Source organism: Micrasema longulum, unplaced genomic scaffold, assembly GCF_059751315.1.
Source record: "Micrasema longulum isolate JH-2025_06_02 unplaced genomic scaffold, ASM5975131v1 h1tg000389l, whole genome shotgun sequence".
NCBI lineage: Eukaryota > Metazoa > Arthropoda > Insecta > Trichoptera > Brachycentridae > Micrasema > Micrasema longulum.
The window spans coordinates 506,862-530,712 of NW_028277590.1; the positions used below are offsets into that span (position 1 = coordinate 506,862).

General features: G+C 31.3%; 2 protein-coding genes across 3 annotated transcripts in view; one reads left to right on the forward strand and one right to left on the reverse strand.

Annotated features, from left to right (window-relative positions):
• The first annotated feature begins 275 nt into the window (after positions 1–275).
• On the forward strand, positions 276–21,966 carry Sfxn2 (sideroflexin 2). The gene is made up of 8 exons (XM_088225828.1): positions 276–489; positions 4,679–4,851; positions 6,409–6,579; positions 8,999–9,200; positions 10,991–11,069; positions 13,399–13,612; positions 15,787–15,834; positions 16,403–21,966. The coding sequence occupies exons 2-8, from the start codon at positions 4,691–4,693 to the stop codon at positions 16,512–16,514; spliced, it is 987 nt and encodes a 328-aa protein (XP_088081954.1). The 5' UTR covers positions 276–489; positions 4,679–4,690; the 3' UTR covers positions 16,515–21,966.
• Positions 18,719–23,851, reverse strand: part of LOC148281960 (uncharacterized) — a 199,012-nt gene continuing 193,879 nt past the window's right edge. For both annotated transcript variants that reach the window (XM_088225825.1, XM_088225826.1), the window contains one exon: positions 18,719–22,688. In XM_088225825.1, coding sequence (XP_088081951.1) covers positions 22,280–22,688 — 409 coding nt within the window. In that variant the 3' untranslated portion in view covers positions 18,719–22,279. The remainder of the gene's footprint in view (positions 22,689–23,851) is intronic.

Here is a 23,851-nt window from a genome sequence, read left to right on the forward strand (position 1 = left end):
AAACTTTATATATGTGTTTCAAATCATAGTGCATGCGGTAAATAAGTCAATATTCTACCATGTCTAAGGACTAAAAGTGTGAATAATTTACATTTCTTTAATATTTTGATTTATAAACCACAGAGCTGTAGGGGCTCAGTGCCGGGCGCATGTTGGCTCATGAGCCGTATAAAAAAAAGCTATTAAAAAGAGGTACCTACTAGTTTTCATTTTCAAAGTCTTTGATTTTTTGTGGGTGATCCATTTTTACATTATTGCAACAGCAACACCAATTTTGTTGACTGGGTTGACCGAATTTTCTGTCAAATTGGTTCCCGTGTTCCGAGTTACTAGTTCGTCGTTGATTTTGAATAAGAGTTTGATAATAATCGTGTTTTCATTTTTCTTACAAATTAGTAACTGATGATATTGAATTTGTCTATTAAACCACAATGTACGTGCTGGTGAATGGTCAGTTTTGAAAAATTTGTTTTTGAAGTCGATTAAAAGGTATGTCAGTTATGTTATGAAACCATTAATATTAAATACCTCAATGTAATTAACGTGTTTAGCCTTATGTAATAATAAATTAGTGGGGGTTGAATTCGTGTATTATTTATTTCATAATTAAACCCAAACCTTAATTGATAATTGTTTCAGTTGGAATTACGTGTACCCACGCAATTACTTAAACAAATGTATGTTAAGTCTAAAATATACAATTAATTGTGATTGTTATAAAGTTACGAACTCTGTGGACCAAAATTGACTGAACGTAATTTAGGATCATGATAATTAGTAATTTTTAAGTTCTATTATAATTAAATATTGAATAAAGATTAGTTTTACTTTCTAGTGACAAGGTTTCTTGTAAAAGTAATTTTTAAAGTAGTTTAGTTTACATAAAATATTTTTTTGTTTGTTTTATACAGTTTTTTGTAATTACCTGCCTCACTAAGTAAACTTGTATCGAGGCAGGATTTAAAAAAAAAAAATCATATATATCCATGCTTTACTGACAATAATGCGTTAAGTCATTAAAACAAGTTACGGGATAATCGCACTTAAAGCTTTTTTATTATTTCAACGCTTTATTTCTCCCACAATTTATTTTTATTTTTAAAAGCTTTAAAATTGGTAGTAATCTTTATTCTAGGTATAGCATACAATTTGAAATCAACATTTTGCACCTACATTAAAAAATTATTGAAATATATAAATACTGCTGACTGAATGCATTCTGTCAGTATAGCCTCGATTTATTAAAAATATTTTAAAATATAGGTGCAAGATGGTTAATCAAAAAATTTATGCTATGCCTAGAATAAAGATTACCCTTTTAAAGCTTAAAAAATAATATTTTTTTAAATTGCAGGAGAAATAATGCATTGAAAGAATAGAAAAGCTTTAAATGCGATTATCCCGCATCTTGTTTTAATGACTTAAAGCATTATGTCAGTAAGGCCTCGATATGTTCATCGAAACACTTGAGTGATCATGTCTAATGTCTAAATTTATTTCAACAGAGAGGGAAAAAGTTTTCGAGAAGGGAATATGGAAGTCTAGGCATTTACAGGGCTTATGACCTGTCATTGGCTGGTTTAAGTGGCCACTTTACAGTCTGCCAGTCTGCAAGCATTTGGACATAATCAAACATTGTTGAATGTCTAATGTCGCTTCAGTTCGTTTTTGTCCAACAGACCAAAACATAAACCTACAGAAATAGAGCTTTAAAGTTTTTTTTTTACGAAATAGGCATAAATAATGACTTCAACTAAAGACGAAATTCGTTAAAAAACCCTAAACAATCAAATTTTTTTTTTTTTTTAATTTTAATTTTATAAATAAAGGCGTACTCAGAACTCCTGTGCAACTAAATGCGTCAAACTGAGAAAAATTACTTGGAAGATTTTGAAATTTGCATGTTTTGACCACAGATCAATATAAAACAGTATACTTAATATAAATATACTGTAATATATATTATATTTAATAACAACAATTATTTATAAAAAAATATTTAATTGCTAATTTTGACATTTAATAAATATGTTATAAATATAAACAAATATCATGTTAGAGAGATATTATGCACTTGTATGCAGTTTACCTACCGGTTTATTACCAATAAGCAAAAATGGAGTAAAGTATACCTTGAAATTTGTTGCGACAGAGAGGGAAAACATTTTTGCTGAGGGAGTATGGAAGTCTAGGCATTTCAAGGGTTTATGACCTGTCATTGGCTGGTGGCCATATGGCCACTTTACATCAACTCAACATATGTTTAAACATCTAAATTCTTATTATTTATATCACTACAGAGATGGGTAGAATTTTTTTGTTTCAAGATTATGGATATTCGAGCGTTTACAGGGCTTATGACCTGTCATAGGTTGGGTTCAAGTGGCCACTTTTATGTAGAATTCTACAACATTCCCCATTCTGCTTATTAGCGAATATCCATATCGGTGACATTTTTGGTTTTTGTATATATGTCATGAAACAAGGAAAGCTTTCGCTAGCGCGTTTGGAGCGCCATCTATGTATTTGATATTGAGGTTAAGTATTAAAGCCAACCCATCTCTGTAGTGATATAAATAATAATATACCTACTCCCCCTTGGGATAAAACCCAGAATTGTGTGTGTATAAATATGTAAATATATATACACATACCAAAAATAATATTATCTAAATTCTTTATTATTATGTTTTTATGTAAAAACATTTCCTCAATTCTTCCATCTGTTTGACTTTTTTTTTTTTTTTTCGATCTTTAAGTAAATATTTATTTTAAAACAGTATTTCGTTATTTTCAAAATTGCGTCTTCAGTAGTATCTCGGCCTTTCACACAGTAGCCAGGCTCTTTATAGACCTGGGCCTGGAGGGCGAGAACTATTTATTTATATATGAACGGTTCAAAGAACCTTTTACAAAAAAGTATTTTACAGAAATAATCACAACAGTGAACAATAATTATGTAGTACATAATATGAAAGATAATAGAATAAATAAACTAAACAATTTAGTGGACATAAAATATTAAAACAAAAACAAAAAAGAAACAACATCTCTAAATAAAAGATATCAATTAACATGAGAAAATCTTATGTTCTGAATATAAATATAATAAAGTAAAGTTGAGAATAATTTAAGTTAAAAAAAAAGCGGTTAGTATTCAACTAGGTAATAATAAAAAAGAAAATTAATGCAACATTAGCACTTTATAAATAATAAGTTTTTTAGATGAATAAGAAAATTTAAATTATCCAAATAACACCTTTAATAAAACTTAAATTACCCAAATAACACCTTTATTAAATCTTAAATTATCTAAATAACACCCTTATGTTGACTTTTGTAAACTAAAAGAGCTGAAACCTTTATCGATGTTGGTGAATTTCATCTGGACGAATTATTTCAGCTACTAGGCAACAGCTAAAATTCTTTTGTACATGTTAGTTTAATCAACAATATTTTGAGTATGTCCAAATGTTTGTAGGGAGTTATTTATATGGAAACTTTTTAAATAACAAAAGGTTTCTTTTAAATCGGTAAAAGTACTAAAAAGTTGTAGTAAATGTTACAGTATAACTTAAATTACTTAAGTTTTTTATTCTCGTTTTTGTACTACAGTCTTACTTTTACATATCCATAAAATTCAACGGATACTTATGAATATGTAAAAAATCAGAATTATTGGCATGCGTCTATGAGAAGATGTATGGATGTGGATGAAGTGAGGTCTATATGTAGAGACATATTGATATGACCTTATGTCCTCTCTGCCTACCCCACCGTGAAGATTTATTTGTTTTTGTTTTGTTTGTAGAATAATAATTACTACTGAACATCTTACACATTTATTGCCTATTGCTGTTGGTACCCATTTTAATAAATTTACTAATTTTTTTTTATTACTTTACTTTTCAAGCGTCCTAATTGACAATCATTAGGTTCCAGTGAATTATTTTCATATATTATTCTCTTTGCTTATTCTTAATAACAGGGTTTTCTGGTGAAATACGGACCTCTTTAGATAAGTGTTATTAGATTATATTAAAGGTAATCAATTAAATTAGTGTTCATAAATAAAATATTTTCATAATTACTGGAAATTGTGATTAGTCCTTCAAAATTTGTACTGTCGATTCAGCTGAGACACAAATGTGTTAACAACTAATCATTGGTTGAAGAAAACTTTTCTTTGGTAATAAAATGCTGTTAATACCAAGTGATCTGATGAACTTACACTTTTCTAATTCTCTTTTGTCATATGAGAGGGATTTTTGGCCAACTCCAGGTGTTTCTGCTACATTACCGGTGTTAGATTAGATATTTAAACCAGTCAACAGCATATAAAGCTTTTTTCAGTTAGGCGGGGTCGGACGGTTATCGGCGATATCTTTATTCCATCTTCTTAAAAAAATTTGAGAATTTGCCAGAGTTTATTTGAACGTTTATAGGAACGAATCATAGACAGTCTCATCCAGCTCAGATCTCAACTGAAATTTTACTTCTTTCATTTGTGTACCCTCAAGTTTAAAATCAGAAAATATAACATGTAATGTTAGTTTAGTTAGAATGTTAGTTTACATATAAAATTGTAAAGCGCCCTTGAGGGGATTTTTCACAAACAGGTGCTACATAAATCAGCCAAATATTATATTATTATTAACTTACATTTAAATATTTACAGACAGTATTAAACATGTCGCTAATTGAGAAGGATTTTGACATCACCAAGCCATTGTGGGACCTCAACACCTTTACAGGGCGTTACAGACATTATGCTTGGATTACAAATCCACTCTCTGGATTGGCATCTGAAAAAGAATTGAAAGAAGCGGAGAGAATCTATACATATTTCAAGTAAGTAGTTGTTTTATTTATTTAAAAATAATAGTAGTTTTAAAAAAAAAAAAACTATTGATTTGGTTTCTTGTTTATTTTATTGTATTTTTTTTTATTCATTGTAGATACATTTATTAGGGATAGCGACACAATCAGGAACTGGACGTGCTAGAAAATTTGTGTTGAGTCGGGGCACTTATAATGCATTCATAAACATACATACACACAAATATATTCACATATACATATTTACATGATATTTTATACATATCTTTAAAATACTATACACTATATTAAATTTTGTATTTATACATACATATTGGTCGTTCACCAGTTATTTCACATTCTATCGCAGTGATCCATTCTCGTTTGAGCAAACCACTTACTCCAGATTTAGAACCAGATTTAAATTTCGAAAATGACTCAGACTCCTTTGTCACCTGATCCAGTAAATTAAAGATCCTTGGACCTACCACAGAGAAATGCCTCTTAGCCAAAGTTGTTTGACTTTTTGGTACGTAGTAATTCACGTTAGGGGAATATCTTTGAGTTGAGTTCTTTGTTTACTAGTGGTCCAAAAGTAGATCGGACATGACTTAAAGTAAATTTGTCTAATTGAAATTACTTTGGCCTCTTTGAACAATGAATCAGATGAAAAGGTAGGAGGATATTTACATATTATTTTTAGTATCATTTTTGGGTGATCATGAGCGGTCTATAGATTGCCTGAATACAACTGATTGGAAGAGTGCAAAATACACTGAACGAAGAGTCCTGTGGTCTAAGAAATTTCTTAAGTTGTAGAATTATTTTGTATTTGTAAATAAAGCATATAAATATGTCAAATTTATATTTGAAGCACTAACTTTGTGGTTATTCATTATAATAAAATAAATATTTGCTCAACAATTTTAGGCTTAACTTTAAGTGCCAATAATGAAATTCGCGGAGCGGTACAAGTCCTTTTGTGTTTCTTCTCATATTTGCCTTTTCCATATTAAGGAGTTTGACATAATATAATAAAGTTTTTTTTTAAGGCAATCCATCCTAAGAAGGATGATTTCTGCCATTAAGGGTAAAATACAAACATGGCATTAGGAATATAAGTTGTGCGATTTCCACATCATTATAAATTTTGAACCAAAAGAGATAATTTGAACCTATAAAGAACTTTCAATGCAAAATAATGTTTTCTTTATATAATAATAGTACATATTAAAATAGTGTATCTGGGACTACTGATGTTTTTTACATTAAAACAAAATGGACATCAGGTTTTTATTTCAACTTAAATATGCATTTTACAATGAAAGTGGACTTTGGTGTTTTATTCACGTATAAAATATATATTGCGACAATTTCTACTTTTTTAACTTCAATACGGCAAAAAGTGAACTCCCGTGTTTTATCCTTCAAGGTACTTACATACTTGTTTACCTATTATTACTTTTAAATTATAGGACATAAATTAACAGTAACAATTATGGAAAATATTTATATTACTCGTGTTTTCCTGAGGATTCTGGCTGATTTTAATTGTTCTCTCTTCTACATATTTAAAAAAACTTTTTACAGAAATGGAAAAGCTATCGAAAGCATGCCCAAATCAAACGTGCTTAGGGCCAAACAGCTTTACGAGTCGGCGTTCCACCCTGACAGTGGAGATTTACAAAACGTTTTTGGAAGGATGTCGTTTCAACTTCCGGGAGGGATGTTGATCACAGGTGCCATGTTGCAATGGTTTAGGTAAGTGAATCATTTGAATGCATTAGTGAAATGGCTAAGACCCTTGCCTCACGCACGGAGGGTTCAGAGTCATTGAACTTTTTGGTCTGTTGTATTGTAAAAAATAAATATGTTTTTTGATAACATTGAAATTTCATTGTCGAGACAACAATTATCAACAAAATTAATAAAGGGTTGCTGCCTGGGCTTGAGCGTGTAGAGCAAATGGACAGTGAAAGAATCACAAAAAAAAAATATATATACAATGCAAATGTTGATGGATGTAGAAAACGAGGAAGACCAAGAAAGACGCGCACTTGAGGTGATTTTCACAAAATCACCTCAAGTGCTATATAAATTATCCAACTAAATATATAAGACTAAATTCTAAATATACTTGAACATGGACAGCCAGAATAATCAGCGTACGTGCATGAGTAGATGTATGAATCTAGAGGGAGTGAGGTCTGTATGCCAAGGCAGAGTGGTATAGCGTTCTATTCTCTCCGCTTACCCCTATAAAAAAATGGTTTGTTTTTATTTCAATTTTACCCAGAATCTTTTTTAAAAAAAGGGGGTTAATCAATGCATACTGTGGTTTTTCTCAAGCCTGGGTTTGTTGTGCTGTAGTTTATCACTGTATTTGGATTCGTAATAACTCATTCTGACAGGTAATGAGATAGTAGATAAACCTGCAAAAGCAGAATCGATAGACATCTCTCGTCTGGTATTCTGTTATTTTTATTACTAATATTTTAATATATTATTTTATGTTACTTGAATAGAATTTTCTTCATTACCTATTGCATCACATTAACTTGTTATTTTCTTTCTTCCCTATAATATATTATGTATATGTCATACTTGCTTATCTATTTATTAGTAGGTAGCTGTAATCTTGTTTTGACTAGTGACCCTCAATGGCATGGTTAGAAATATTGATAACCCGAAGTAATTTATTGTGTGCATGTAAACAATATGTATTTACTTATTTTTTCTTATGTTGATTTCATAGTACAATATCTAGATAATCAATAACCTCGATACTTATATCTTTGGCCAACATTTAATACTGCCAATCTGAAAAAGTGTTTTTTAGAATGAAGAAAAAAGTTTTAAAAATGATCAAGGCTTGATATGGAAGAATAGAAAAAATATGGATGTTCAAAGATAGGCAGACTGGTGAATGTAACACAGTGTGTAAAGTGGCCACTTTAACCAGCCAATGACAGGCCGTAAGCCCAAAAATACCTTGACTTCCATATTCCCTTCTCTAAAAATATTCTTTTTTGCTATAATATGATTTGAATTTTGGAAATTGGGGCTTTATAGGAGATCCATCGATAGAGAGAATGACAGCTATAGTGATTGATTTTCTTATACCCGGAAAACACAATTTTCCGCAACTTTACTTCAAGCCATCAACTACTACATTTGAATCGGAAGTGAAATATTAAAAAAAATAAGAATGTTATGATGTGTCCATATGAGTGAATCCTTTGAGAAAAGTGTCCATGAACATGTTAAATTTGTTATTTCCCGTATATAATAACAATACTAACATTTACAGTAGAACCCCGATTATCCAGATTGGATTAAATTATTTTTTTTACTATAAAATTTTACCCACCAAATTTCACATCATTAATACATACAATGGATCAGGGTGTAATAAAAATACAGGGAGTATTCTTGATACTCCTGTCCGATGCAAAATTACATACATTACTCTCGTTATCGGGAGATTCTTTTGTTTTGTTTGTCAGAAGTTGAAATGAAAGGAAGAAAATTGCTTTATACGTAACATTTATTCATCGAAATCATTAGTACAAATGGCTAACCTATGAATAATTGGTTGATGGTATCGTCTAACTCTCGTTCTCAGCTCTCCGCTGACACCTTGATCACTAAAATCGAGCATCTCATTCCAGAGATACAACTGAACTGAGCGCGCGTGAACTTTTCCGGTAGTCGACAAAAGGGGCTATTCAGTCATAGTTTTAGATATTCTGTAATCCTTATAGTTTTTGCACACGAGGCCTTCAAAAGTACACAAATATTGGTCACAGCAAAACCTTACATGACACTGAGAACGAACCATAAGATTTTCATACGCATTCACATCAAAAACATTAAAACACTTGTATTGAAAACAGATACTTTGAAGATTATTGTTAACAGATGAAAATAATGATGAATCAATTATCAGTTCCCACAAGACGATCAATTTAAAGTACTGTTGCTATATGTCAGCAGAGTTTGGTTTCTGTAAATGTGTCAACATTAAAAAAACATGGAACAAACTTTTGTTTGGCTAAAGTAGTTATTTTATTTTTGTAATATAACCTCAAGGGCGCTTTACAAAAAAAAAGGCATTGGTAACACGAGTCAATAAGAATTAATAGAGATTTAAAAATGTGTTCTTTTCGGAAATTTGCAGGACCAATCAGGCTGTGATATTCTGGCAGTGGGTGAACCAATCGTTCAACGCTCTCGTGAACTACACCAATCGCAACGCTCAGTCTCCCCTCACCACGGAGCAGATGGGAGTGGCTTATCTCTCCGCCACGGGGGCTGCTTTGTCCACTGCTCTTGGTTTTAAGTTCATTGTGCAGAAACGCGCGACTAATCCTATTATGGGCGTAAGTACAAAATTATGAAATGTTATAATAATAGATATGTAGGACTATAGGGACGGAAATTATTTGAGAAGGGACTATGAAAATCTAGGCATTAAAAGGGCCTATCACTCAGCCTATACAATAGTAACAAGTGTCTTTTATATATATTTTTTTTAACACACTTTTATTCTTTATCTGCCAGTGTGTTCATCTACCATGCTTGAGGTCCTAGGTTCGACTCTTGGCAGGGTGGTTGTGAAATATTGATTTTAAGGGTGTTTCTACACTGCAATGTTTCATAGTTCCTGGATAGGCACATCATAATCTTACCTTTTATGTAACAAAAATGATCAAGGTATGCTGCGATTGGAGTATCAATTCAATGACCTATGCACCCTTGGGTATGAATAGAAAAATGATGATGAAACTGATTATACATACGAGGTACATCTAGAAAGTAGAGATGGGCGTTTCGGTTATTTAAAAGAAGTAGCAGTAACAGTTTAGAGCAGTGTGGGTACAAAATCTGGTTCAAGCAACTGCTGGAACAGTTTTACAAAAAAATATTAAACTTTTATTTAAGAAACAGTTTCACATTTGCCCCTGCCTAGGTTTTTCCACACTGCTCTATAAACTGCTATAACTTTTTTTTTTAAATACAGTTTTATATATCCTGACCGATTTGTGACCATTTTTCCATACTACTCTGAAAACAGTTTTTTTTTTTTTAAAGAAATGGTTTCATTTAATATCCTTACAATTTTTTTTTACATACCAAGTTAGCTGACTCATAATAGCCTCAACTGCTTCTCAATAGGTCAGGGTAAGTACTACACATATGTAAATCTGCAATCGTAGGGCTGCGGTGTCAAGAAATACAAACGGAATTTACTTTCTGGATAAACCTCTTATGTTTGTATAGCATATTCTTCCATCCATAAATAATAATTTCTGCATAGACAGGCTCGTTAAATCATCAGAAGTACCACAGTTGGATGTTGTTATGCAAAAGTGTGTTTAGCTACCCCAACCTAAAACTCAGATAATTGATGTTTAACATCTTGTGAATTTTTCGAAAATATGATTTATAATTTAGCTTTGCTGTTAAGTTTAATGTATAAAAAGTACTTAATAGAACAAAGAAAAGGTGATAAAAGTTTTGTATTTATCATTTTTTAATATAAAATTTAACAAAGAACTGGAATAACACATTTTTACAGAACACTTTAAAAAAACCTTTGTGATAACAATAATGCAAAAATATTTTAAACAATGTTACTTCCCAAAAAAAAAGATGTATAAATCTATATCTTCTGTTTTTTATTTGTAAAATTATCAATAGAATATATATTTTATTGTGATGGAAAATTTTGAGTAAAAAAAAAAAATTGAAATAAAAGCTTCACATTCCAAACTAGATGTTAAAAATACCTTGGGATTTACTTGCAATATGAATCCCCAAATTACATAAAGTTAGCTGCCGTTTGTAATAAACAAAACTTGTCAGTAATTCTAGCACAATATTGTTATCATGTTAGCCACATATTGAGCTCAATTTGCAACAATACGTTAAGCATTTTAAAGCAGTGTTACATTGTTTTTAATCCAGTGCATGGTTTTTGGTTAACACATTGAGGATTACAGAGAATTTGTATGTTTAAACTCATCAAATAATTTTTTCGAAGTAAGAATATCACTTTCAGATCACGATTCTGATACTAACACATTTTTTTCCATTTTGTTATTAGACACATTTTCGCATAACACCATCTGGTTGTTCATGAGTATATTTAATTTTTTGGTTGTTCCAGCGATTTGTTCCATTCGTGGCAGTTGCTGCAGCTAATTGTGTCAACATTCCTCTCATGAGACAGTCTGAAATCATTGAAGGTAAAAGAGTTTTATAATAAAATCACAAAATTGTAACTATTCAAGTTGATTACGGTAGTAAATTACAGCACAAATCACCTAAGCTTGAGAATAATCATATTGAATTATTTGGTCTTACTGGGAATCATCCTTGAACATCTTTTTTTTATTTATTCATACAAAATTACACTCGTTTAAATATTAATGAACTTATTAAGGCTTTATAGGCTGTGCCCAATAATTAATAACATTGCACTACTGTTTTATTTTTATTGCACAGTCTGCTTTATTGTAGATTTATTTTATTCTATTCTAACACATTAACTATTCTTTATTCTAACACATTGAAAATGAAGGATTTTCTCTAAATCAAAGTTTTCTTCCCAATCTATTTTTTCTCTGAAATTCTAACCGTGACTACACCATAGTAAGAACAACCAGCAATTTTTACTATTTATTATAGAAATAAAAGACGAGTGACTTTAATCTACAAATGTAAACACTAATAAAATACACAATAATTAATAAGACATATTTAAAAATAAGAATTAATAGTAAGTTCAAGTTCAAATTTTTGGTGCAAGTTAATTGTAATTTTTATACTTAAATTAATCAGTGGATCGGTTTCATCGCTATCACGACATCTTCGTGACTGGCATCTTTATTACAAAAAAAAATGTATATACAATAATATATTTTATGCCGTCTGAATTTGTTGAAATTATACTGTTTTTTCACCCTCCTGTAAAATTTTTATTTTTGGAGATTGGAGTTTTGCGTTAGTCAGACGATATAACAGTAATGATATAAGTAATTTTGTATAAATACATTTAATTTTATAATAAAGATACCAGTTTCCAAGATATTACGAAAGCGATAAAACCGGTTACTGCTTATTCCAAAATTTGTGGGTTTAAGTATCACTCATCTTTTATTACCGTAATAAATTACAATCATACAAATGAATCTTTATCAAGAATTTTGACCAGCAAACTTGAATTATATTATTGTTTTTTTGTACCTCCATTCAATATTAATAACGATTTTATAGATGTTAAAAATAAAGCAAAGTAAGACCACAAACTTAAACAGGACATAACCGAATTCAACCCAAACTCATGGAAACATCACCCAAGCAATAGGGTTATTGATAAATGGAACAGACTGCCACATGAATAATTTCGATTAATGACCAATTACTTGTCTAGATGTGTAATTTTAACATCTAAAAATTGACTGTTTGATTTTTATGAAAATTGAAATGTAAAAAATAAATCAATAAGATTTTCATACCAGGGGGCTATCTTTATCAGTGCGTATCGAGACAGTAAACTTAACTTTTGTATTATCTTGATATGGAGTTGGCTCGACCGACATGTTGATATTATGTGATTTCAGAAAGATATGGCTATCAAATAAATAAATGATATGAAATAAACAATATTTATTTTTTATAGTGGCAACATTTCTTTCTAAGTGTTGCCGTTGCACCTTACAGCATATGGGCATTATGTCATCTCAAATATCAAATGATCTGATGCACGCTCTGTAACTATCTCGAATTTTGAAATCTTAACCTTTAGGTGGTGCTTGTCTTAACTTGTCAATTTTTACTCTGCCTTCAATGTGAAATTAAAATTGACTTATTTCTCTTTTGTGTTTAAAATAGGCTTCTGTGATAAAAAGTAGCCACCTCAAAATGGTTTAAAATACAAATTGCAGTAAAAGCAGAAAGTGCTCACTTAAATGTGATTTTTGTAACTCTTAAAAGTTATTGATGTCTATGCCTCAAAACTCGGAAGTTACCGGGTCAATACTGTATCTTCGTAATTGCTTAAGATAATTTATTTTCAACATCTTCCATCTTTAATCTATTCACTAAGGAGTAAAGGTGGACTGCCCTTTCTGATTTTTTTGCACACTATAGATATTTACCATTGGCGTGTCTCATATAATTTTTCTTTTTTAATAAATTGTTTCTCTTGGGAGCTAGGACTATCCAAAAATCCAAAAAAGTGCCTAGTTTTGTCTGCTGTTTTCGGACGTACGGTATACAAATATGAAAAATAATTTTTAAAACCGGAATAGGTAATGACATCGAAAGTTTCATTCTGGTACTTTTTCTTAAAAAACTCAACCAAATCGGTTCAGTTTTTGGGTTTGATTTTAGTTGGGCAAAATCAGTTCAATGTGCTGTTGTCCTTTTCACACAGTACCGGGAGGCATTTACGAGAGAGTGCCTATCCTCTTAATAATAAAACTAAATCAAAGAGTTGTATTTTCTTTGATACTTTATATTTATGACTTTTATAGAGGTGTTGTTAGCACAGTATGTTTTTTTTGTTCCTAGGCGTTGAAGTAGCTGACAGCAATGGAAACATCGTGGGCAAGTCGAGCCTGGCTCCGATCAAGGGGATAAGTCAGGTCATTACTTCCAGAGTAGTTATGGCGGCTCCCGGGATGCTCATCTTGCCTTTCATCATGGAGAACCTGGAACCCCGAGCGTGGATGCAGAGAATTAAATGGTCACACGGACTTATACAGACCCTAATGGTTGGGTGCTTGTGAGTACTATTTATTACCCTTATGTAAGTGCCCTGTTGGGTATCCCCAACGCTGGCATTAATTCTGGCGAAGGTCTCTCTACCTGAAAATCTGGTCCACAGTCCTGAAGTCAGTCCAGTCTCGAATATTATGCAGCAAGGACATCTGTCTTAATTATCAACATAATATGCTTACAATTTGCTGATGATTGTTGGCAAAAAGAAAAGAATGTATGACCAAGTGTGAGATCACTGAATGGGGTTATACTGAAACAGGTAGAGGAATTTGTGTATCTGAGAAGTATGTTTACTAGGGATTGAATGACTGCCTTTTGTCGGCCTCGTAGTGTAATGGTCAGCGCGTCTGCCTACCATGTAAGAGGTCTCGGGTTCGATTCCCGATATGGTTGATATGAAATATTTATTTAAATGGGTGTTTTCACACTATAATATTTCATATTACCTGGACTGGTACCTGAAGCGTAAGACTTATCATCTTACCTTCAAGATACGCTGCGATTGGTGTACCAATGCAGTACCCTATGCACCATCAGGTTCGGAAAGGGTACGATGATGATGATGATGAATGACTGAGAAAGATATTGAAAGAAGGATGAGCGCTGGGAACAGAGTGAACGGTCCATTTAAACCAACCTTGACAAATAAATGTTTATCGCAGGAGGCAAACTAAGCAGTAAACAGTGGAGTCCTGGTGCTGACTCTGATGAATGCGAGCGATGTATGGAATTGGAAAAACAAGGATGAATGCTGTTGAAATGTGATCTCTCAGGCGAATGTGTGGTAAAACTATGTACGAAAGGTGCACAATTGTGGAGATCCGTACATTTGTAAGGCTGAGATAAGCAATATAGACAAAATCAAGAAAGGAGTTGTGCGTTTGTTTGGACATGTAGAGCGAATGGACAGTGAAAGAACGGCCAAAAGAATTTACAATGTGAATGTTCATGAATGCAGAAAATGAGGAAGACCAAGAAAGACATGGTACGACCAAATCCAACAAATACTTGAAGATGGACTTCAGAGTAATGTGTGAGCGTCAGCGTGCATACATGAGAAGATGTATGAATGTAGAGGAAGTAAGGTCTGTATGCAAAGACAGAGTGAAACAGGGAAACGGTGTGATGGTTTGTTTGTTATATGCATACATATTTATACTGTATATTTTTGAATAAAAAACCTTTCACCATCATTTCAATATCTGTAATAGGTGGTGCATAGGGCACTTCTTTGATACTCCGATGCAGCTCATCTTGATCATTTGATACATGAAGGCGAGATGATCAGTCTCACACTCCAGATCTCTACACATGACAGTGAAAATTTACCTTGACCTTAAAAAATAAATATTTTTGCTGGGAATTGAATCTGAGACCTCAGGCATGGTAGGAAAATGCTCTAACCAGTACATACGAGGCAGACTAATCTCTTTTATCTTTTACGCTTAATAACCTTTTAAAAAGAATGTGGTCTGGACCACGAGACTTCAGACCATATATTCTTTGGTTGCCCGATAAAAGACATAGTTTGTACTCCTTAAAAAAATATCCCTACCTTAATAACATATCATCACTCCTCCATTGTTGATCCTGAAATTATTCACCAGATAGGAAACTTCCTGTCACAAAATGAGGTAAATTTTAGATTTTCTTTAACTCAATCATATTTCTAATGCCATATTTATATTTTACTCTTAATGGCAGAAATCATCCTTCTCAGGATGGATTGTCTTAAAAAAACCTTTTAAATAATAAAAATTAAAAATAATTTAGTTGTAAATAAACAAAAAATATACAGTGCAGGTTAAATTTGCCAAAACTTAATTGGGCTCTTTAGTTTGGCGATAAGTTTGTTTAATATTTTAATTAGAAGACAGTTATGTATGAGAAATATATACAGAACCCTGAACAAGTGTTCTCAACTCGATGGATACTTATGTAAAAATCCTAAAAATTGAAATCGACTGGAGATTACTCCTCTTTCGATTCCCGGCAATGTCGACGGGAATCGAAGTCAAAGGTTTCATAGTCCCTGGATTGGTATCTGAAGCATAAGACTGATTATCTTACCTTCATGTACATTACAAATAATCCCTGGAGTGTCGATGCAGGGCACTATCCCTATGTTAAAGCTGAAATGATTTTCCATAATTTATGATTTATTATTCTTATCTTTAGTTTGACTGTGATGGTGCCTACAGCTTGCGCACTGTTTCCTCAAAAATGGTATGTAATAACAATAATTCCATTTGTTTTGTTTAATGACAATTATTAGCGGAATTCCTTTTTAATTAGAATAATTTATATTTTCATATATATTCCACTTGTTTGTATGACCAATAAGTACTTTCACCTTCTAACCCCGGAGTAAAGTAAAAACCTCCTTTTATGTTAAGGGAGCAAGAAAAAAAGTGTTTAACTGAGGAAAATTCTAAAGTGAGGAAATAAAAATGTATTATTTTTAATTTTGCTATACTATATACAGGGTGTTCTTTAAACCCTTTCACATCCGAAACCACGATGATCAGTATGAGCAAGAAGACATATATAATAAGTGAAAGTATTTTAATTTATAACTAACCTATATATGAAAATGTAAGTTATTAGCATTTTTTTTTTCAAGCACATTTTATTTTATTTTATTGTCTTTAAGTAGATTAAACTGCATTGAATTTTGAAACAATCAGTATATTCCTACAATATATTAATAATTAATTTATGTTACATGAATTATCATTCATTCTTATTATGTGACCTTAAACTTTGTATAAAGAAAAATGTATTTTTCTTACAGTTCGATTTCCATCAATACTGTTAAACGATTTGAACCTAATAACTATGCAGCCATTGTGAAGAATACAAATGGAAATCCACCAGAGTATGTTTATTTCAACAAAGGACTCTAAACAACTACCTCAGATATGTTATTCTATCCATTGACAATAAATACGATAAGATTCCATGTTGTTCCATAAACTAACTGCGTGATTTTATTGATAAATGTTATGGCTTTTAGGGAAAATATTTATAGCTTAGTAGAAACACGATGAACCTCATAATATGAATGTTTGTACTTATGTTGTTGAAATTAATTACACACCTCTATTTTTCTGTTTTTTTCCACATTGGAACAAAGGGTATAAATCTTGATTATCAGCTATTTAAAAGTTATTATATGTACTTAGTTCCATAATCAACATTTTCAGGGAATATTATTATTTTTTTTGTTAATACCTTAGTAAATTAAATAATTTGGTCTCATGGTAGTGTTACAGACTCACGGATCAGAGATCCGAGGTTCGAAGCCCACTGTACTACATCTTGATTCCTATTTTCTAACCGTGAGCTATTTACAACTCATAGAAAATGCCTCCAAAATTAAAACATAAGAATATTTTATATGAATGTAAATTTTTATCGAAAAAAAAATTGTGATTTCAGGAGATTAAGATACATATTACTGGTTAGAAAATTAGTATGAGTGTACAGAAAACAAACGAGTGTAAAATGGATTGGCAGGCATAGGTACTTATTAATAACTCTATTATCAATTCAACATTTTGATGCATTAATAGAAACTATATAAATACATAATTTTTATATTTTTTCAAGAAATATGCCCTTATTATACCCTTATTATTATTATACTATGTGTATGATTTTATAACTTTCAAAATACTTATTATTTTTATTTCCTATTTTTTACTTAAATTTTTTTTTTTTTTTACCACATGAGGCCCAATTACAGTGGTAAATTACATCACAGAATACCTAGGCTTGAGAAAAATCACATTGAATTTTTCGCTCTCACCGGGAAACGAACCGGGAACCTTCCATGTGTGAGTCAAGTGTCTTAAACACTACACCACGCAGGCCGCCTTTGAACAAAAGTATGATGGTAACTCACAAAATAATATTGAGTTATAAAAATAATTAAATTAAAATCAATGTTGAAAATTGAATACATTTTTATTTTATAAAATTGACACATTTAATACGTAAACATTGTACGTATGCTTCCACCAACTTTTTATCAGTATGTATCGCATCCCAAATAATTTTTATGACTACTAAATTTGAATAGTGAATATCTTTAATTGAAATATTTTCCTAATTTTGCAGATTTTACGTTTGTAAGGTTTCTTGTATTTCCGCATCACCCAATATTTTTATTAATTTATTCTGATTGCACCTTGTTTTCACTTAGAAGTTGATGTTACTACTAATAAATTATTACGATAAGATAGAAGATCAATTAATTATGCTGTATACACATAGGATATTTGCAAATTTCTAGAATGTGTATACAGTCGAACTTGGTTAGAACAATGGCAGAAATAGCGAGATCTCGAATGTAATGAGGAAGCATTTGTTGACATTTTAGTTAATGGTTTTCTCCACACATTTATTCACTTATATAACGAGCTACTTCTCGGACATACCGAACAAAAATGTTGTCAATAATTGAGCAAAATCTCTTGAATTGTTTAAAAACATAATTTTAAAAATAAGAACCTAAGTAATAAAATCCAAACGGGTGGCATTGATCCTAATCAATGCTGCTGGGCGTCGGGATCGGATTACGTTTATGACACTATGTAACTGTTATAATTATGTAATTGGTGCTTTCGCCTACAATATTGAAAAAGCATCACACATGGTTGGAATTGCGTGTAAAAAATCCAAGCTCTATGAACTCAGTTAATACCGCCTTGGCACCTCATTACAATTTACAACTTCTTTTCTAGTTAAGAATGACATTCTTGTTTCGGGGGTTTTTACAATATTTTTCTGTTTTTTAAAAAAATGTTTTATGGTCATGGCTTAATGTATAATAAACATTATCTGATGTGTAGGTGATGTCAGATTAGTTAAAAACTAACTCCTGAATTATAAACATTTCGAACGAGTGGAAGGGTCTCTCAATTTGTGAAAATGTCTAAATTATTTTTAATAATTACAGTTGGATAATTTTTATAGCGCTATTTTTGTGAAAATCACCTCAAGGGCGCTGTACAATAAATAAATATTCTAGCACGCCTTGCAGCTACAGAGCGCATGGATGGTTGGGATTCTAGTTCCTCATTTTCAACTATGATACATTTCAATTATAACAGATAGGAGCTAGATTACAGCATATTTTGCAGCTACTGAGCGCATGGACGGTTGAAATTCTAGACCCCATTTACAAAATTTTGGTATTTGATAGTTGATAAAATTTACATATTGAAGCTAGATTACCAATCGTCTTGCAGCTACAAAGCACATGAATGAGTGGAATTCTCAATAAGTTTACAAAAAATAAATACTGAGCAGAGTAGATAATTTGTCAAGTGTCCATGCTAAAACCTAAATAAATTAAGCACCATTACAACATTGTGGTTAGCAAAATAAAAAAAGATATCCGAGGGGTAGCTTTTTTAGATTGTAGGTAGATTACAGAGAGCTCCATCGGGCAGCTTTTCTCGTTTGGCAACGAGCAACTTTTCCCTTTTATGTGGGCACCGCCAAGGAGACTTAAGTCCTCAGATGCGGTGTGCGGTATGTGGTGGGCAAGCTGTAGATTGTAGGTAGTTACTGTCGGGCATGTGGTTAATATTCTGCTTGCTGATTCCTGGAAGATGGTAGACGCACATGTGCAGTTACCGAGGGATGGATTAAAATAGAATGTGGCGCAAAAAATGTTTAAGATTACAAAAAAAATCTCTATCCTTATCCAGAGTTTATTTATTCGCATTTGACATTTAGAAAGTGGTATGTTTGTAAGCATTTATTATAATTTTCCTTAACAACTTTTTAAATTATTATTTGAATCAGTTGTATGTATATTTATTTGTTTATTTAGTGACAATATGCAATGGCGATTGTATTTTGAAAAACACCTTTCTCTGGTATAACGAGTAATGCTTATAACGAGCAAATTCAATCAGTCCCACCTTCCTCGTAATAACCGAGTTTTTAAATATTAAAATACTTTTTTAGTTTGCTAGACGTTCTTTACGAACGTAAAAGGGAACCCTTTAGCAAATATGTATATTTTTGCTTAGTAGAATATTATGAATAGTTATATTTTGTTGCATTTATATTCATGTATGTAACTTAATATTATTGAATGTTCAGTTTCATATCTACGTCAACTGATTGTATTGCTTTAAATATTTATTTTGTTATATGTACCGCATATCAGCGCCGTATCTGACGGGATCTAGCTCTCCATAACTTATTGAAAAGGGACGGGAATATACACAATAGTAAATTAATACCAGCATATTATTCTCCCCTCCCTTGTTAGCAAGTGTCCTGGTTCTTTGTGCCAGCTGAACCTATCGTAGGCTATTATAGGCTCTGCCATAATTATAGTTTTGTTTATAATGAGGAAGTTCACTGTTACAGGAAAGCGAAAAAAAAAAGATTTTAATAATAATAATGAACTAGGTGAAAAGTTCTTCCGAATCAACCAATGATTGTGTCCTGATAGTTTCCACTTTCTAGGAAGCTAACTCACCGATCAGCAGACCTCACCGACTAGAACTTTAAAAAATCATGGCGATGATAATACGTATCGGGTTGTGGTCCTGTGGCTAGTGTCTCGGACTCACGGACTAAAGGTCTGTGGTTCGAATTCCACTCTACCCCAACTTGATTCCCATTTTCTAATAGTGAGTTATTTACAACTCGTTAAAAATAGCCCTCAAAATATATTTTTTTTAAATAAAAAAAAACACATATTAAAAAAAAATTGGCTTAGTTTGATAGCCTTTTAACAAACATTTTTTTTTAAAACCACTGAACTTCCTTATTTTCAATTGAGATAATTCTTGTTTTCTACCTTTCTGGACTGCTATTCTGAATGCTTTTGCGGCCGTAGAAAACACTTTTATAACATGTATTTAGTATGTAAATATGCACTATAGAAGCGTTCTCTACGACTGTATTTTAGAATAGCAGCCCTGGTAAACTATTTTTTTTTTTTTTGACAAAAAATAATTTGTGATTTTTTTTACGACATGACATGATGTTTAGGTTTTTAAAAATAAATTATTGTGACATAAATCTATGCTTATAATTCCTATTTTTATTTTATTAATTTCATGGACCATTGCTTTTTATTTAACAGTCAGTTTTGTAAAAATGTTGCTTGTATTAGTCGACTAATATAAAAATACTTTATTTAAGAAAATGTGATAGCTAACAGATGTATTATTACATTTCCTAGGGAGTGTTTTAACCTTTTTTTCTAATGGGGAAGTTTATTGTTTTTCTTCACCTTTTTTATTACTGTTCTAAACCAATTAATTTGAAAATTAAATTAATTAAAGTCTCATTTTTATCTTTACTTGAAACTCACATTTTTTTTTAAACTCTGTTTTGGGAATGATGACATTATAAACACGAAGTATTTTTACTATTTTTGAACATTTTCGCCATACAAATGAATAATCAAATTGTTATATCTAAGAATTTTTTTTTAATGCAAATACAGGTAGCTAAACTTCCCCATTTGTTGTGAAAAACTTATATTTAAATGATTTTATTTGTGATGTAATTAACCCTTAATAAATTTCCAATTATTTCATTGTGCTTAATGCCATTGTTAAGACATATTTTCAGTATTGTATAAAAGACAAATCTTTATTGTATTTAGATATTTAAAAGCCAAGTATGTGCTACATTTCTGTTTCTGGTGTTAAGGATGTTCTAATTTGTGATTTTATGTGATTTTAATATAGTAATATTATGTTGTGCTACGAGATAATTTTCAGCAAATTACAAATGTTATAAGCAATGTTCATTTGAATTTATTTAGCAATTTACCAAATATGCAATAATATTTTGAATTAAATTTAAATGGCAATATTTATAAAGCAAATACTTCATTGGTAATAATTTTTATCTTTTTACGTATAGTAAGATAAATAAAACAATGCATTATATAAAATCATTTATTTCTTTTTAAACATATAATCGTTTACAAACTAAAAATTGTGTTTACAACTTATTATTATTCTGTGTTGGCTCATTTTTGTGACATTTAATATGCAATGCTGGAATTTATAATATTTATTATTACATATAACATATGTAGAAAACAAATTAATACTTACATTATTTGATCTTGTTAAAAATGCAGCCAATTTCAAATGTTAAAAAGGGCTTTAAAGTCTCTTTCTACTTTGAGTTTTTTAGTGTTAATGATCTGACTAATTTTTAGTTTACAAAATAAAAAAATAATATTATTGTGGAATTTATTTAAAAATAGATAGGTAATCGTTAGATTATTTCCATAATTGTTACATGCTTGTAGATCATACTCTAGAAATAATTGTTGAAAATAAAATTTATGTTGAAATATGGATATTTTTTGTGTTTAAAACAAATCCACATTATTTATTATCCTGTTACTAATTATGACTTCTAAAATAAAAATATAAAAATACTTTAATATGGAAAGACAAGTCAATGTACAGCTTTTATTAGATTTATATAAAATCTAAGATAACATTTTTATAACTCTTACAAATTAATATATTTATACAATTTAATTTAACAACACTATAAAAATGTGTAATTAAAAGTATATAATGATAGTGGCAGTACCTGACTTATTTCATAAACTAACAATGTATATATATGAATAATGATTTGATTAATGCACTGACAACTTAAACAATTAATAAATATTAGAAGATTCCAGAAGGACTGAGGCTTCGCACATAACTTTAGCACTTGATCTGACCAAAAAGAGCAGATGTGATTGTTCAAATACATTCAGTTGTACTCTGGTTCGAACCAAGCCATGGAGAACCGTCGCTCTTTCCAGGTCTAACCATCTCTGAAGAGATAGTTCCCTTTCCTTGACCGGCAGGCCCAGCACCACATCCCACGGGCCCCACAGAGTGAACTCGAGGATGGACTTTACTTGGCTGAGAGATATAGATTTCTCCTTGCTGAGCAGATCTTGTATGAGGGTTGTCAGCTTGTTTTCGGGAAGAAGGAGCCTCAGTGCTGTTACAGCGCACTCGCAAAGAGAACAAACTTTCTCCTCGGTTGGGGTGTTGCAGCTATTTTCTTCACTTAATCTGTAATTAAAAATAGATCATACAATATCTGGCGGAAAAGATATGAAATAGGTAGGAAATTTGTCCTGAATATAAAGTTTCTTAGGTCCATAGCGATGTTTTTGGAATGGAGGACAGATAAGACTCAGAGACCCGTATAATAATGTCTACATTCAACAAACACGCGTAAGTAAAGTAATCGTATGAGGAATTTGTACCGTGCCACAGTCAGTAGGTTTGTGTTGTATCGGTTTATGTGCTTATATTTAATGGCAGGTATCATGTTTTGAGGCGCATTCTGTTTCTCTCGATTAATATACGAGTAATATTTTTTATTTATTCATTCAAAATTATATGGATGTTTGTAAGTTTCTATCGCCTCCTTTATCAGGATGAACTTGGTGGTTTTTGGATAAGACACTAAAACTACATCAGCTCGGAAGATGGATGATGTAACGCTGTTAGAAATATCGGCAGGAAGATATAAAAATATAATGATTGGCACAGAAAAATTCACAAAAATTTGAAAGGCCGCGAAAACCTGCGAACTTTAAAGGCGTAAGTAAGACTCTAATGACATTTCATTATATTTGCACCACAACAGTTCAAGATGTCTGATTCCAGTTGCGAATTAAAAATAAAAATTACATTGTTTGATATGATTTTATCAGGAATTTAATCCGGAACAATCAAACAATTCGATTTTTCAATTTAGCCCAATTATAAATTTAACTTTGTTTTATTTCAATTAGTTAAAAAAATGCTTTATCAACTCAGTACCTTTACACATGTTGTGTATCCTTTAGTATTTTAAAGCAACATTTTTGATTTACACACAAACTTTACTATCATCATTATTTGCCAGTGTACTATGCTCTTCTCAACAGAACAGTTGATATTATCATAAGCTTACTATTCTTGACACATCTTTCAGGTTGCCTTATGGCACTGTTTTTCAACCCGTGGTTGCGAAGCTTTGCTAGGGGGTCGCGGTCACAAGCAAGCTAGCATCCGGGGGGGGGGGGGGGGGGGGATAGCGCTAGATCTTTTAACCCTTTATAGCATCATGTGACAGTTCTGTTACAAACCATTTCAGTGCTTACAGAATCCAAAATAAATGCCAAATTATTTTTAATCAACGCCCCAGGTACACACCATTAAATGCAATTAAAGCACATTTCCTC

Bases quoted from the DNA above. Each gene is read 5' to 3' on its own strand.
- Sfxn2 (XM_088225828.1), top strand. From the start codon at position 4,691: ATGTCGCTAATTGAGAAGGATTTTGACATCACCAAGCCATTGTGGGAC. The intron at 13,613-15,786 runs GTGAGTACTATT...TCTTATCTTTAG, and splicing joins ACCCTAATGGTTGGGTGCTT to TTTGACTGTGATGGTGCCTA. The intron at 15,835-16,402 runs GTATGTAATAAC...TTTTTCTTACAG, and splicing joins GCACTGTTTCCTCAAAAATG to TTCGATTTCCATCAATACTG.